Source organism: Schistocerca americana, chromosome 9 (genome assembly GCF_021461395.2).
Source record: "Schistocerca americana isolate TAMUIC-IGC-003095 chromosome 9, iqSchAmer2.1, whole genome shotgun sequence".
Taxonomy (NCBI): Eukaryota; Metazoa; Arthropoda; class Insecta; order Orthoptera; family Acrididae; genus Schistocerca; species Schistocerca americana.
Window position 1 is genome coordinate 54,342,810 of NC_060127.1, and position 14,197 is coordinate 54,357,006.

General features: G+C 44.8%; 1 protein-coding gene across 1 annotated transcript in view; it reads left to right on the plus strand.

Annotated features, from left to right (window-relative positions):
• The first annotated feature begins 440 nt into the window (after positions 1-440).
• The window catches only part of LOC124551034 (peroxidase-like), a 151,863-nt gene continuing 138,106 nt past the window's right edge, over positions 441-14,197 (plus strand). The window contains exons 1-2 of the mRNA XM_047125889.1: positions 441-485; positions 8,721-8,854. Of these exons, the coding sequence (XP_046981845.1) occupies positions 8,722-8,854 (133 nt within the window). The 5' untranslated portion in view covers positions 441-485; position 8,721. The remainder of the gene's footprint in view (positions 486-8,720; positions 8,855-14,197) is intronic.

Genomic DNA, 14,197 nt, shown 5'->3' on the forward strand with positions numbered 1-14,197 from the left:
GCCGGGAATCGAACCCGGGACCCCGGGCGTGGGAAGCGAGAACGCTACCGCGGGCTCCAGTGTGTTAAAAAATGCGCTACCTCGCTCTGTCTGCCACTCAATATAGGTGGGTAGATGACATTATAAAAAGTGCAGGAGCAACATGGATATTGCAGGAGGTGTCCATCTGACGCCGGATGTTGTGTCTGCCCGTGAGGGAGTGTTCGCGCGTGTATATATGTGTGTGTGTGTGTGTGTGTGTGTGTGTGTGTGTGTGTGTCTAGATGTTCCCACTTTGGTCGTCGCAGGTACGCCTCTGATTGGAAACCTGTTGGGCGTGTCCTCTTCCTTAACGAGCGAATTCCCCGCAGCTACAATTATTGCCTCCAGCTCGCCGATTAGATAGCGTTCGGCACCATTTCCTACACGTGACGGTCGCGCTTTAAAACGAGCCTCACACATTGTACACCTTTAGTATCCGGGTCGTTGTCAACGCAACATCGCAGGTAAAGAAACGAGTCGCCATATTTTACTCCTAAGTGTGCACTTTCAGCACCTTCAGGTGTCTGGCGGAGAGTGCCTCACGCCCTGTGGTCCTTCTTTGTTCTAATCACGAGTAGCGCGTGAGAGGATCGATTGTCGATAAAGCTCCGCATGCCAACTAATTTCTCTGATTTTTAGCCCCTTGTTATATATGGAAAGAAGTAATATGAAAACTGACTTTTGTTGGAACATCTCTCGGAATTTCTACAGAAAATGATTTTTCCATTACGGGTGACCACAAACGTGTAGAACATTTTGAAAGAAATTTCTACTATTTCATTGTAAATTGCTGTTCATTTATTTCACACTGTCATGATTTCGGCCTTGTAGCCATTCTAAAGTGCAAGCTGAACGACGACAAAATGCCCGGCGTGCCTTATACATCAGTTGATGTATGACTGACGTTGACTTCAGTTCATGTATGGACGTAATGAACGCAGTTTACAGTAACGTACTGGGTGTCAAATGCGCACTACAGTGTGTTAACATTTATTCCCTGTGCAGAATTTCACCATTAATATGTCTATTTTGATATGTACTCATGTCTAGTAGTACTACCGGATATGTGTCATCTGGACCTTCAACTGACTCCCCGTCACAGACAATGAGAGCCACCCCGATATCTGAACAGGTACAGCACAAAAGCGTACAGGCCGAACTCGTCTGTTGACTGACATGTGTAATAGGCAGGTAGCTATCCAAGGCATCACACAGGAATTCCAAACTGCATCAGGATCCAGTGCAAGTACTATGACATTTAGGCGGGAGCTGAGAAAACTTGGCTGCTCATAAGCCACACATGCCAGTAAATGCCAAACGACGCCTCGCTTGGTGTAAGGAGCGTAAACAATGGACGATTGAACAGTGGAAAAACGTTCTGTGGAGTGACGAATCACGGCACACAATGTGGCATCCGATGGTACGGTGCGGGTATGGCGAATGCCCAGTGAACGTCATCTGCCAGCGTGTGTAGTGCCAACAGTAAAATTCGGAGGTGGTGGTGTTATGGTGTGGTCGTGTTTTCCATGTAGGGGGCTTGCTCCCCTTGTTGTTTTGCGTGGCACTATCACAGCACAGGTCTACATTGATGTTTAAGCACCTTCTTACTTCCCACTGTTGAGGAGCAATGCGGGGATGGCGATTGCATCTTTCAATACGATCGAGCACTGTTCATAATGGACGGCCTGTGGCAGAGTGGTTACACGACAATAACATCCCTGTAATGGACCGGCCTGCACAGAATCTGTCCTGAATCCTATAGAACAGCTTTGGGATGTTTTGGAACGCCGAATTCGTGCCACGCCTCATCGACCCACATCGATACCTCTCCTCAGTGCAGCACTCCGTGAAGAATGGGCTGCCATTCCCCAAGAAACCTTCCAACACCTGACTGAACGTATGCCTGCGAGAGTGGAAGCTGTCATCAAGGCTAAGGGTGGGCCAAGACCATATTGAATTCCATCGTTACCGATGGAGGGCGCCACGAAGTCATTTTCAGCCAGGTGTTCAGACACATAGTGCATTGCTAGAAGAGAGTCACAAATGTCAGTACTCTTAACACGGAGCGTAGGAAGAGCACGGCTGGTTGCACATCGTCTACGTTCACGTTGGACGAGTGGGCACCACCTCAAACACAGGCAACGCACAACTACAGTGTCACCTGTCCGACCAGCTCCGGACTGCGCTTCCAACTAAGCACCAACAACCAACCTCCGTGCCTCTCTCTGATAAACAACCAGCTCCACCAGTGACATCACAAGTCCAGGACGCGGAGGTACTGCCAACCACTACATATAGTGCCAACCCTCGCACACCACGTATCTGTGAGCATTCAGACTGCCTTCAAGTTTTATCAAATCAATGCTTATATCATATTAGGTAACTCCCTATATCATATTTCAAGGATCTGGAGGGATATAGCGCCTGAGAATAACATCAGTATTTCCAAATTTCGTTGTATTCTCCGGACCACTTACCTTCTCCAAACTCACGACGTCAGGGTATTGTACCAGAAGATTCTTTCCCATAATAAAACTGATACAGTCATCTGGTACCACCATACCAATAATTCTCATCTCTTTTTCTTTACACCTCATTTCCATCAATATTCGTTTCTTTATTCCAATGGCATCTACGACCTCAAATTCCTGCACTGGTAACCCTGGTACGCTCCTCTACCTGTTTTTTTATTGCCACGAAACGCGAGCCCTTTCGTTTCATATCGATATTGCTGGAAATAGTATCTACCGTAAAATATCTACGAGTAACTATCCACAATGGCCTAAGTGGAATGACCACACAAAACAAATAGTAGGAAAAGCAGACGTCAGACTGAGAGTCACAAGAAGAAAAGATTTTTTTTTTTGAGTCATCAGTATTCTGACTGGTCTGACGCGGTCCGCCACGAATTCCTCTCTTGTGCCAACATCCTCAACCCAGAGTATCACTTGCAACCTACATCCTCAAATATCTGCTGGATATTTGAGGATGCTAAGAGAGCTGCATGGTCACCGATGGTATCTGTTGTTTCGGACATGTCCGAAAAGAACAGATACCATCTTCATATATAGTTGTCGAAGTTGTGGTTCGGATGCGCAGGAACTGTTGCAACATCGTGGTGGTATGGATGAAACGCCACTCTGGGATACCAGAAAATGAACACTGATACCCATGCTCAGAAAGTGGTTGTTCGGACTCGCAAGAGGAATGGTCGCAGATATCTAAAATCAGAGGCAGTCACTGGGTACTATTTCATCCCACAGTTCCAAAAGTACCATGGTATAGTAAAATATAACGAGTAGCTTCTCGACCGTTATAGCACCGCTGAAATTTGATCATTAGAAGTTCAACAAACACCTCTATAGGATAAGCCTAAGCGCCACGCTCCTACATGTTTGCGGAGAGGAAGAAGATCCAAACCATACATTTCTACAACGCCCTCGAAACACGTATCACATAAACGGCTTTGCAACTACTCTTCGGACTCGAGCAGCTTCAAACCTTTTTAGCATCCAACGATACTGCGATGTGTAAGCTACTGAACGAGGTCATCAGGTGTGACAACACTAAAATGTAGCTTCCCGCACTGCTACTGGTACTTAGAATGCCAGGGGAATAACAAAGGTAAATTAACTGCCCATATCCCCACATCCTACTCTGCAGAATATGGAACGCTCAGCCTCTACATTTATGTCAAGATGTACCTCCCATGTATACGTTTGTGATACTGGTGTATTTATACCTGTGCCTCCAATACATGACTCTGGTTTTGTAAACTATTCGCCTGTTCTGTTTAGACGATATTTATGGACTTGCCCAAATATTCATTTCTCTATCCACAGCTTTTGAAACAATTCTCACAGGACATACGAACATTTAATTGTTAATTTAGAAATACAGGGTGTTTCCGTAAGGGCATGCAGGACATAGAGAATGCTCCACTGAACAATTTGAGGTTGGGAACCAGCAGTCGGAGAAACCATCTTCAGGAGATATGGAAGTAAACTTGTCTACCGCTTTTTCTAGGCTTACTGTTTCCCAGCTTATGTACATCAAACATGTGTCAAAGTTTACACGTACTTTTTTTTACGTGTAAATTCTTTATTTCCTGCAAGGAAAAAAGGGGGACAAGCCTGAGTACTGGGAAGTCATGATGCAGGTTTTGTTCTACCCGACCATCTGAATGACCAGCTGTACTTGAACTTCGTGCAGAGAGTTCTACCTGAGTTGTTGGAGAACGTACTCTTGGCTGTTCGTGAGAGGATGTGGATACAACAGGATGGTGCGCCGCCTCACTTCATTTTAGATGTCCGCAACCATCTCAGTGCTGTATTTCCAGGTCGCTGGAGTGCAAGCTGAGGTCCCCTTCCATGGCCTGCGAGGTCACCTGACCTGAATTACTTTTATGTCGATATCTAAAGCCACATGCGTATGAGACCCCAGTGGATATGGAGATGGAATTATTTGCCATAATTGTAGCTGCCTATGATATGATTCGATATACAACAGGGATATTTCTCACGGTGCGTCAGATCTCGTTCGCCGATATCACGCTTGCACTGAAGTTGATGGCCGTCAGTTTCAGCACAGTTGGTAAGGTACAGAACAAGTGGCACGTTCAATGTGTCAGTGATGGTATTTGTATTTAACTGTAACTAATGTAAATAAAAATTGTACACAGTAACGTGATTTTATTCCTATTATCTTCGTAAGCTGGCTTCTCCGACCCCAGGTTCGCTGCCTCAAATTGTTGAATGGAACATAGAATGTTCCGTCAAATTTTTGTACGCTTTTATGGAAACAGCTTGTGTAGACGTTAATGTGAACTGAACTGGGGATATCCCAAAAGTGTACAAATGGTGATTTACCAGTGACGCTTCCTCTTTGTATGTAAAGAAAGTGCTGGAAAAACTCTTACGTTATTTGATTTTCACACAGCTGAGCAAAACTGAACGTACTCAGACAGTTCTCTCTTTACTTGGTCTGATCATCACTAAACTGACACACAATATTTATAGGGCAACGCAATCTGACTTTCAATAATCCCTACAAAAGAACGGCCCTGACTAACAATAATCTATACCTTTCATGAATCACTTACCTCACAAAAATCTTCATTACTCGAACTACTGCAATACAGCGAGCGCCAAACCTGCCAGCTAAATAAAAGATTCTAACTACGGAAGGCACTAACTACTGATAGGCATAGTTAGCAAATGAAAGATTTTGATATAGAACAAACAATGTATTTACCTTAATAGTGTTCAAAAGTCATAATGTATAAAGGGTGTTACAAAAAGGTAAGGCCAAAATTTCAGGAAACATTCCTCACACACAAATAAAGAAAAGATGTTATGTGGACATGTGTTCGGAAACGCTTAATTTCCATGTTAGAGCTCATTTTGGTTTCGTGCACCTACGCTCAATGGAGCACGTTATCAAGATTTCACGGGATACTCTACCTGTGCTGCTAGAACATGTGCCTTTACAAGTACGACACAACATGTGGTTCATGCGCGATGGAGCTCCTGCACATTTCAGTCGAAGTGTTCGTACGCTTCTCAACAACAGTTTCGGTGACCGATGGATTGATAGAGGCGGACGAATTCCGTGGCCTCCACGCTCTCCTGACCTCAACCCTCTTGACTTTCATTTATGGGGGCATTTGAAAGCTCTTGTCTACGCAACCCCGGTACCAAATGTAGAGACTCTTCGTGCTCATATTGTGGACGGCTGTGATACAATACGCCATTCTGCAGGGCTGCGTCAGCGCATCAGGGATTCCATGCGACGGAGGGTGGATGCATGTATCCTCGCTAACGGAGGACATTTTGAACATTTCCTGTAACAAAGTGTTTGAAGTCACGCTGGAACGTTCTGTTGCTGTGTGTTTCCATTCCATGATTAATGGGATTTGAAGAGAAGTAATAAAATGAGCTCTACATGGAAAGTAAGCGTTTCCGGACACATGTCCACATAACATATTTTCTTTCTTTGTGGTTGAGGAATGTTTTTTGAAAGTTTGGCCGTACCTTATTGTAACACCCTGTATATCAGTTCATGGCATCCAGTCAAAAAATTTCCTTTTTCTGACGGACACACGCCCAGATCGTCCGCTCATAGTACCTATCAAAGCGTTGGCATCTCTCTCCCCACATCCGCCAGTCCTAACGGCTCACCTCCAACTGCCCAACGCCACGCGCTGTTCACATCCAACTGCCCAACACTACACAAGCGAATATTCCAACAATGAGTCCAACCAGCCACAGACTGCACACAGCGCAGTCAGCGATTTTCATACAGAGCACTACGTGGCGTTATCAACATAAAAACCTAAACAACCTACTTACATAGCAGAAAAAGGAAATTTGTAAGACTGGATGTCACGAACTGATACATACATATTATGACTTTTGAACACTATTAAGGTAAATACATTGTTTGTTCTCTATCAAAATCTTTCATTTGCTAACTATGCCTATCGGTAGTTAGTGCCTTCAGTAGGTAGAATCTTTTATTTATCTGGCAGTTTTGGCGCACGCTGTATTGCAGTAGTTCGAGTAATGAAGATTTTTGTGAGGTAAGTGATTCATGAAAGGTACAGGTTATTGTTAGTCAGGGCCGTTCTTTTGTAGGGACTATTGGAAGTCAGATTGCGTTGCCCTATAAATATTGTGTGTCAGTTTAGTGATGATCAGACCAAGTAAAGAGAGATCTGTCTGAGTACGTTCTGTTTTGCTCAGCTGTGTGAAAATAAAATAACGTAAGAGTTTTTCCAGCACTGTCATTCTTTGCATACAATGGGGAAGTTTCACCGGTTCTTACTATGTTCCACAGAAGGATTTTTATAGTATACTACCAGTGTATCTCTTGTGTTCCATTTTAGTCTCGTTTTCGTATACTCTAGTTGTAAATCTTGTTTTATGTCAGATCAGTCCTCTGTTAATCCTGCGTTGCGTCGTATCAGGGTACGACTTCATAATGTCTACCATGAATTGACAAAACCACTTGTAATACAATACGAGGGCTATCCACAAAGTACATTACGTTTTGGAATTGAAAATAAATAAAGTATTGGAATTTTTTTTATTATATACAGATGAAAGCCACACTTAAATACTACTTTTCAACATAGTTGCCATTTAAATTGAGGCACTTATCGTAGCGATGGACGAGTTTGGAAATTCCTTCGTCGTTAAATTCGGCCGCCTGCGCCTTCAACCACGTGGTTACCTCTTCTTGAAGCTGTGCGTTGCCATCAAAACGCTGCACAGCCAACCACTTCTCCATTGCTGGGAATAAGTGGAAGTCGCTCGGTGCCAGGTCGGGACTGTACGGCGGATGAGGAAGCAACTCCCACTTGAAAGATTCGAGAACTTCACGAGTGGCATTTGCCGTGTGGGCCCGGGCATTGTCGTGGCTCTGAGCACTATGGGACTTAACATCTATGGTCATCAGTCCCCTAGAACTTAGAACTACTTAAACCTAACTAACCTAAGGACAGCACACAACACCCAGCCATCACGAGGCAGAGAAAATCCCTGACCCCGCCGGGAATCGAACCCGGGAACCCGGGCGTGGGAAGCGAGAACGCTACCGCACGACCACGAGATGCGGGCATCATTGTCGTGAATCAGCAAGATCTTTGAGCCCAACTTTCCCCTGCGCTTGTTTTGTATTGCTCTTCTGAGGTTGTGCAGAGTTTGGCAATACCTTTGAGAGTTTATTGTAGTGCCTCTTTCCAGGAAATCCGCAAAAATCACACCTTTTCTGTCCCAAAAGACAGTCGCCATCACCTTCCTTGCCGACATTGTCTGCATGCATTTCTTGCGTTTTTGGGGGGGGGGGGGATTTGTGTGCCCCCACAGCATTGACTGCAATTTTGTCTCGCAGTTCACATGCTTAACCCGTGTTTCGTCACCAGTAACGATGCGATCAAGTAATGAGTCGCCATCTTTCTCGTAAGCGTCCAAAAACTTTAACGCTGCAGCCATTCGCTGATTTTTGTGAATCTCTGTCAAGAGTTTTGGTATCCATCTTGCACAAAACTTGTGGTAACCAAGCTTTTCGGTAATGATTTCGTGCAACAAACTTCGTGAAATTTGTGGAAAACTCATAGAGAGTTCCGTTATTGTGAAATTATGGTTTTCACGGACCGCGGCATCGACTTTTTCGACAAGTTCGGCAGTCACTATGCTGGGTCTTCCACTTCACTCTTCGTCGTGACCGTTAGTTCGGCCATTTTTAAATTTTATGACCCACTGACGCACTCCACCTTCAGTGATTATGTTGTCCCCATACACTTCTCAAAGATGCCGATAGATTTCTATCGGTGTACTGTTTTTCGCAGTCAGAAGCCTTATTACAGAACGCACTTCACACTTCGCGGCATTTTCAATTAACGCTGGCATTTCAAACTGTCACAGTAGCTCAACGGAGTACAGCACGAACCTCAGTGCACGGCAGGCAGGGTGCCGACTGAGCTGCGGAATGCCATGACACCAAGATGGCCACGCTAGCCCCGCCCCTAACGGACGCAAACGAAAACGTAATGTTCTTTGTGGATAGCCCTCGTATCTCCTGTGATTGTCTGGCCGGGCACGACCCGAAATCCAATTAAGAGAGCTAAGCTACTTGCTCACCAACCAGCTACCCTAGCGACCAGCTGCTCACGGTGTGTTGTGTGTGTGTTCCCGCAGCATGTTGGCGACGTGTCTAGCGCTGTCGGCCGTGTACCTGCTGCTGCCTGCTGTCGTGGGGGACCGCTGCGGACACAACGTGGTGCCGCTGTCCATATTTGAGGGCAAACCCTGCCAGCTGCGCCTCACCAGGGGTGAGTAGGCCTACCGCACCAGCGCTGCACCTGTAGTGGTCGTAGTAAGGAAAGGAGGGAGGAGGAGGATATTAGTGACTAACGTCCCGTCGATAACGAGGTCATTAGAGACGGAGCACAAGTTCGGATTAGGGAAGGATGGGGAAGGAAATCGGCCCTGCCCTTTGAAAGGAACCATCCCGGCAGTTGCCTGAAATGATCTAGGGAGATCACGCAAAACCTAAATCATGATGGCCGGACGCGGGATTGAACCGTCGTCCTCCCGAATGCGAGTCCAGTGTGCTAACCACTGCGCCACCTCGCTCGGTCAGTAAGGAAAGGAGGACCCGTCAGACACTGTTGACTGTGAGACCTCGAGGACTTGTCTACAGGGTGTTACAAAAAGGTACGGCCAAACTTTCAGGAAACATTCCTCACACACAAAGAAAGAAAATATGTTATGTGGACATGTGTCCGGAAAAGCTTACTTTCCATGTTAGAGCTCATTTTATTGCTTCTCTGCAAATCACATTAATCAAGGAATGGAAACACACAGCAACACAACGTACCAGCGTGACTTCAAACACTTTGTTATAGGAAATGTTCAAAATGTCCTCCGTTAGCGAGGATACATGCATCCACCCTCCGTCGCATGGAATCCCTGATGCGCTGACGCAGCCCTGCAGAATGGCGTATTGTATCACAGCCGTCCACAATGCGAGCAGGAAGAGTCTCTACATTAGGTACCGGTATTGCGTAGACAAGAGCTTTCAAATGCCCCCATAAATGAAAGTCAAGAGGGTTGAGGTCAGGAAAGCGTGGAGGCCACGGAATTGGTCCGCCTCTACCAATCCATCGGTCACCGAATCTGTTGTTCAGAAGCGTACGAACACTTCGACTGAAATGTGCAGGAGCTCCATCGTGCATGAATCACATGTTGTGTCGTACTTGTAAAGGCACATGTTCTAGCAGCATAGGTAGAGTATCCCGTATGAAATCATGATAACGTGCTCCATTGAGCGTAGGTGGAAGAACATGGGGCCCAATCAAGACATCACCAACAATGCCTGCCCAAACGTTCACAGAAAATCTGTGTTGATGACGTGATTGCACAATTGCGTGCGGATTCTCGTCAGCCCACACATGCTGATTGTGAAAATTTACAATTTGATCACGCTGGAATGAAACCTCATCCGTAAAGAGAACATTTTCACTAAAATGAGGATTGACGCATTGTTGGATGAACCATTCGCAGAAGTGTACCCGTGGAGGCCCATCAGCTGCTGATAGTGCCTGCACACGCTGTACATGGTACGGAAGCAACTGGTTCTCCCGTAGCACTCGCCATACAGTGACGTGGTCAGCGTTACCTTGTACAGCAGCAACTTCTCTGACGCTGACATTAGGGTTATCGTCAACTGCACGAAGAATTGCCTCGTCAATTGCAGGTGTCCTTGTCGTTCTAGGTCTTCCCCAGTCGCGAGTCATAGGCTGGAATGTTCCGTGCTCCCTAAGACGCCGATCAATTGCTTCGAACGTCTTCCTGTCGGGACACCTTCGTTCTGGAAATCTGTCTCGATACAAACGTACCGCGCCACGGCTATTGCCCCGTGCTAATCCATACATCAAATGGGCATCTGCCAACTCCGCATTTGTAAACATTGCACTGACTGCAAAACCACGTTCGTGATGAACACTAACCTGTTGATGCTACGTACTGATGTGCTTGATGCTAGTACTGTAGAGCAATGAGTGGGATGTTAACACAAGCACCGAAGTCAACATTACCTTCCTTCAATTGGGCCAACTGGCGGTGAATCGAGGAAGTACAATACATACTGACGAAACTAAAATGAGCTCTAACATGGACATTAAGCGTTTCCGGACACATGTCCACATAACATCTTTTCTTTATTTGTGTGTGAGGAATGTCTCCTGAAAGTTTGGCCGTACCTTTTTGTAACACCCTGTATACTCTGTTCATCATGAAAAAACCTCTCCGCCCCGATAGTGAATGGTCAGTGTGACGGGTTGCCGTCCTCCGGGCCGGGTTCGATTCCCGGCTGGGTCGGAGATTTTCTCCGCTCAGGGACTGGGTGTTGTGTTGTCTTCTTCATCATTTCATCCCCATCCTGCGCGCAGGTCGCCCAATGTGGCGTCGAATGTAATAAGTCCTGCACCAAGGCGGCGGGACCTGCCCCGCAAGGGGCCTCCCGGCCAATGACGCCAAACGCTCATTTCCATTTCCAGAACAATAAACCTCATGTAAGCATTACACTGTGTATTCTTCCCCGTTTGCTGGAACCTCATTGGATTTCGTTTCACGTGGAGCGGAAGCCAAGCTGTCTCGAGTACAGTTACGTCCGACAATGAGGGTATGTTTTATGCTTTACCGGCGCATTTAACCTTTAGATCACTAGCCAGCAACCTGGTCCAACTAACCTGCAGTGAAGTGAACAGTTGTAATAAAGGCGTAAAAAGAGGGGAGCAGAGATCAATATAGTCTTTAATGTCACTTAATTTTTCAACAGAAGGAAATAATATAAGGTAAAACACAGTGACCAGACGGAAAACATAAGACGCTCTCTACCTTAGATAACATAGTATTGTAATTAAAAACAAGAGTGATGAAAATTCCTGACATTAAGAAGCGTAATTTTTCTGTGTGAGTTATGGGTTCCATTTGAACCCGCTGAAAGTATTACAGTCAGTCGTCTGGTAATCTCTGTGATACGCCCGATCAACCCTTTGGGCAGACCAGGTGATTAGGATTGTGGAAAGGGCCTAATAAGGTTGGGGTCACCTTCACCTTAAAATTGTAATTCATTGTAATTTAATAACACATTTACAACCAAAGCGGCACATAGCCGAACTTTTACGAGTCTCAAACTCCAAATCTTTCACGGCTGAAGGCCTCCAAACAAGAAATCTTAAAAATCAACCAGATAAAAATGCAGTTAAAATAGCAAATAAAATAATTAAAATATGTACATATATATCACAGCTAGATGGAAAGCCTCAAGGCAAAAGTAGATAGAACAAACACATGCAAGGTGCAATACAAACGGGTGACGGCCACAATTAAATTTCAAAATTTTAAAATATATTACAATAATTTTTTAAGGCGGAATCCGGCAATGTTTTCGCTTAAGGGGAAATTTTGAGAATAAGGCTTTAAGCGGCTGAAGGCCCAGAGTTGATTTTCCAAAAATTCAAAAATACCTTAACCTTTAAATTTTCAATGGTCGAACGCACACAAAATGAAAAAGCAGCGCAACGACAATAACTAAATTTAAGAATAAGGTTTTAAGTGGCTGAAGGCTCACAATTGATTTACATAAACTGATTTACATAAAACACAATATATTTTTTTTTTGAAACGTTGGCTGTAATAGATTACCAACAGGACAGTACAGACAACGGCACTCAGACGCCTCCAGGTAGGGAGCGTGGGGGGGGGGGGGGGGGGGGGGCTGCCCACGAAACATTAAAACATTAACGTTCACTTAGTTGAGACAGGTAGTGGGCCAAACTACACTTGATCCGACGGTAACCCAACCAAGAGACACAGACCAACCGACCAAACGACTTCCTCGCCAACTATCGGTACATAAAAACTCAAAGACCAAACTCTTACAGACATAATTATCCACAATGAAATATGTATTAAGCTGTCGAAACTACACACCATGTTGGACAGTGACAACAGGTGAGGAAAGGACGCTGCTGGAAATTACGTTAGTGGCCACTGTGGGTAACCGGAACACTAACGGCCACAAGGCAGAAAATTTCGCTGGTACACTTGACTTTGAAATAAGGTAATATAGTTAACTTCACTAAAAAGGAGCACTGCCTGTGTGGCCAGGGCAGGTAACCAGAACACTAACAGCCACAAGACAGAAAGTTCCGCTGATGCACTTGAATTGTAGTGAACCAATATAGTTAACTCCACCGCACGGCGGCTCGATTTCACCATTGCAAACACTCGCTGTTGCCCACAGGAAAAGCTTCCCAACAGCGAATCACCGAAACGAACGACACAACATGAACGGTTGTGGCTTGGGTACTTAACGCACCACTCAACTTTGACGTCCTGGGTCGGTGAGCCACTAATCTCGTAGCGATCGGACAGCTCCACGCACGCTCCGACACCGCGATGGGACCGCCAGCGGACCCAGCCGACTGCACCGCACAGAGATCCTCCCTGGTCCTCACTCCTGCAGACCCCCTAGCTGGAAACTATATGCACAAGATCAAAGATGGTACACGGTGCAAATATCGATGCACATCGCTGCTGTCACACGTAGAAGGAGGAAGAACCATGGCATAACTGCAACAACAGCGGGAAACCAAACACAGATCGACAGCCAAGTTCAAGAAAACGCATAGTTGGGAGTGAGCACGGCTCTCTCTGAACTCCTTCTATATCGGACTCCGAGGAATACATTTACTTCTATGCTGATAACAAGGCGATCAGCAACAGAGTCCCAAGTCACCAAAAAGTCCACGTTTCCTCCTCCTCCTCCTCTTTTGTGACGGTCTGTCCCACATTTCGCCATGATTCGGCAGTGACGTGTCAGAAAGCTTCGAGCATTAGTTCCAGTACGTTTGGCAGCTTAAATGTCTTGTTGTTTCTCGCGAAAAATCCCTGAACTTGGTTCCATATTAGTTCTATTGGGTTCAGATAGCACTGTTAAGGAGCCAAGTGTAAAAACCGGCATTTGTACCGTGTGTTCGACACCTTGAAAATTATAGTTTTCCATGTTTCTATGACGCTTATCACTCTGACTCGTGTGAGACTACATCTTCCAACAGAACAATGGGCATATTCGAACAGAATATCATATTTTTCATTTTTCTCCAAAAAATTTAATTGTGTAATGTTTTCTCGACTTCAACAATCTTTAACAATCTTTTACAAAATTTAGATGATTAAGAATTGTATTGGCAATGAAACCCAGAATTTTGCATGAAAATGATGGTTAAGTATGAGCTAATTACCGTATATTTGATAAATTGCATATTTAAATGATTTAGGTATTGAAACCGAAAAAAAGACTTTAACGAGCTTTTTTTCTTCTTTTTTATTTTTTTCGTTTTTTCTTTTTGTTTTCCCTTTTTGTTTCTTTGTTTTTTATTTATTACTCTTTTTCCTTTTTTAAGAGAACCGGTGCACTTTTTACTGTTTTTTTCTTTTTCTTTTTGTTTTTTATTCTTTCATTCTTTTCACGGTGAACGGACGAGAACCGGTGTATTTATTTCTTTTTTTGTTCTTTCTTTTCAAAAAATGGTTCAAATGGCTCTGAGCACTATGGGACTTAACATCTATGGTCATCAGTCCCCTAGAACTTAGAACTACTTAAA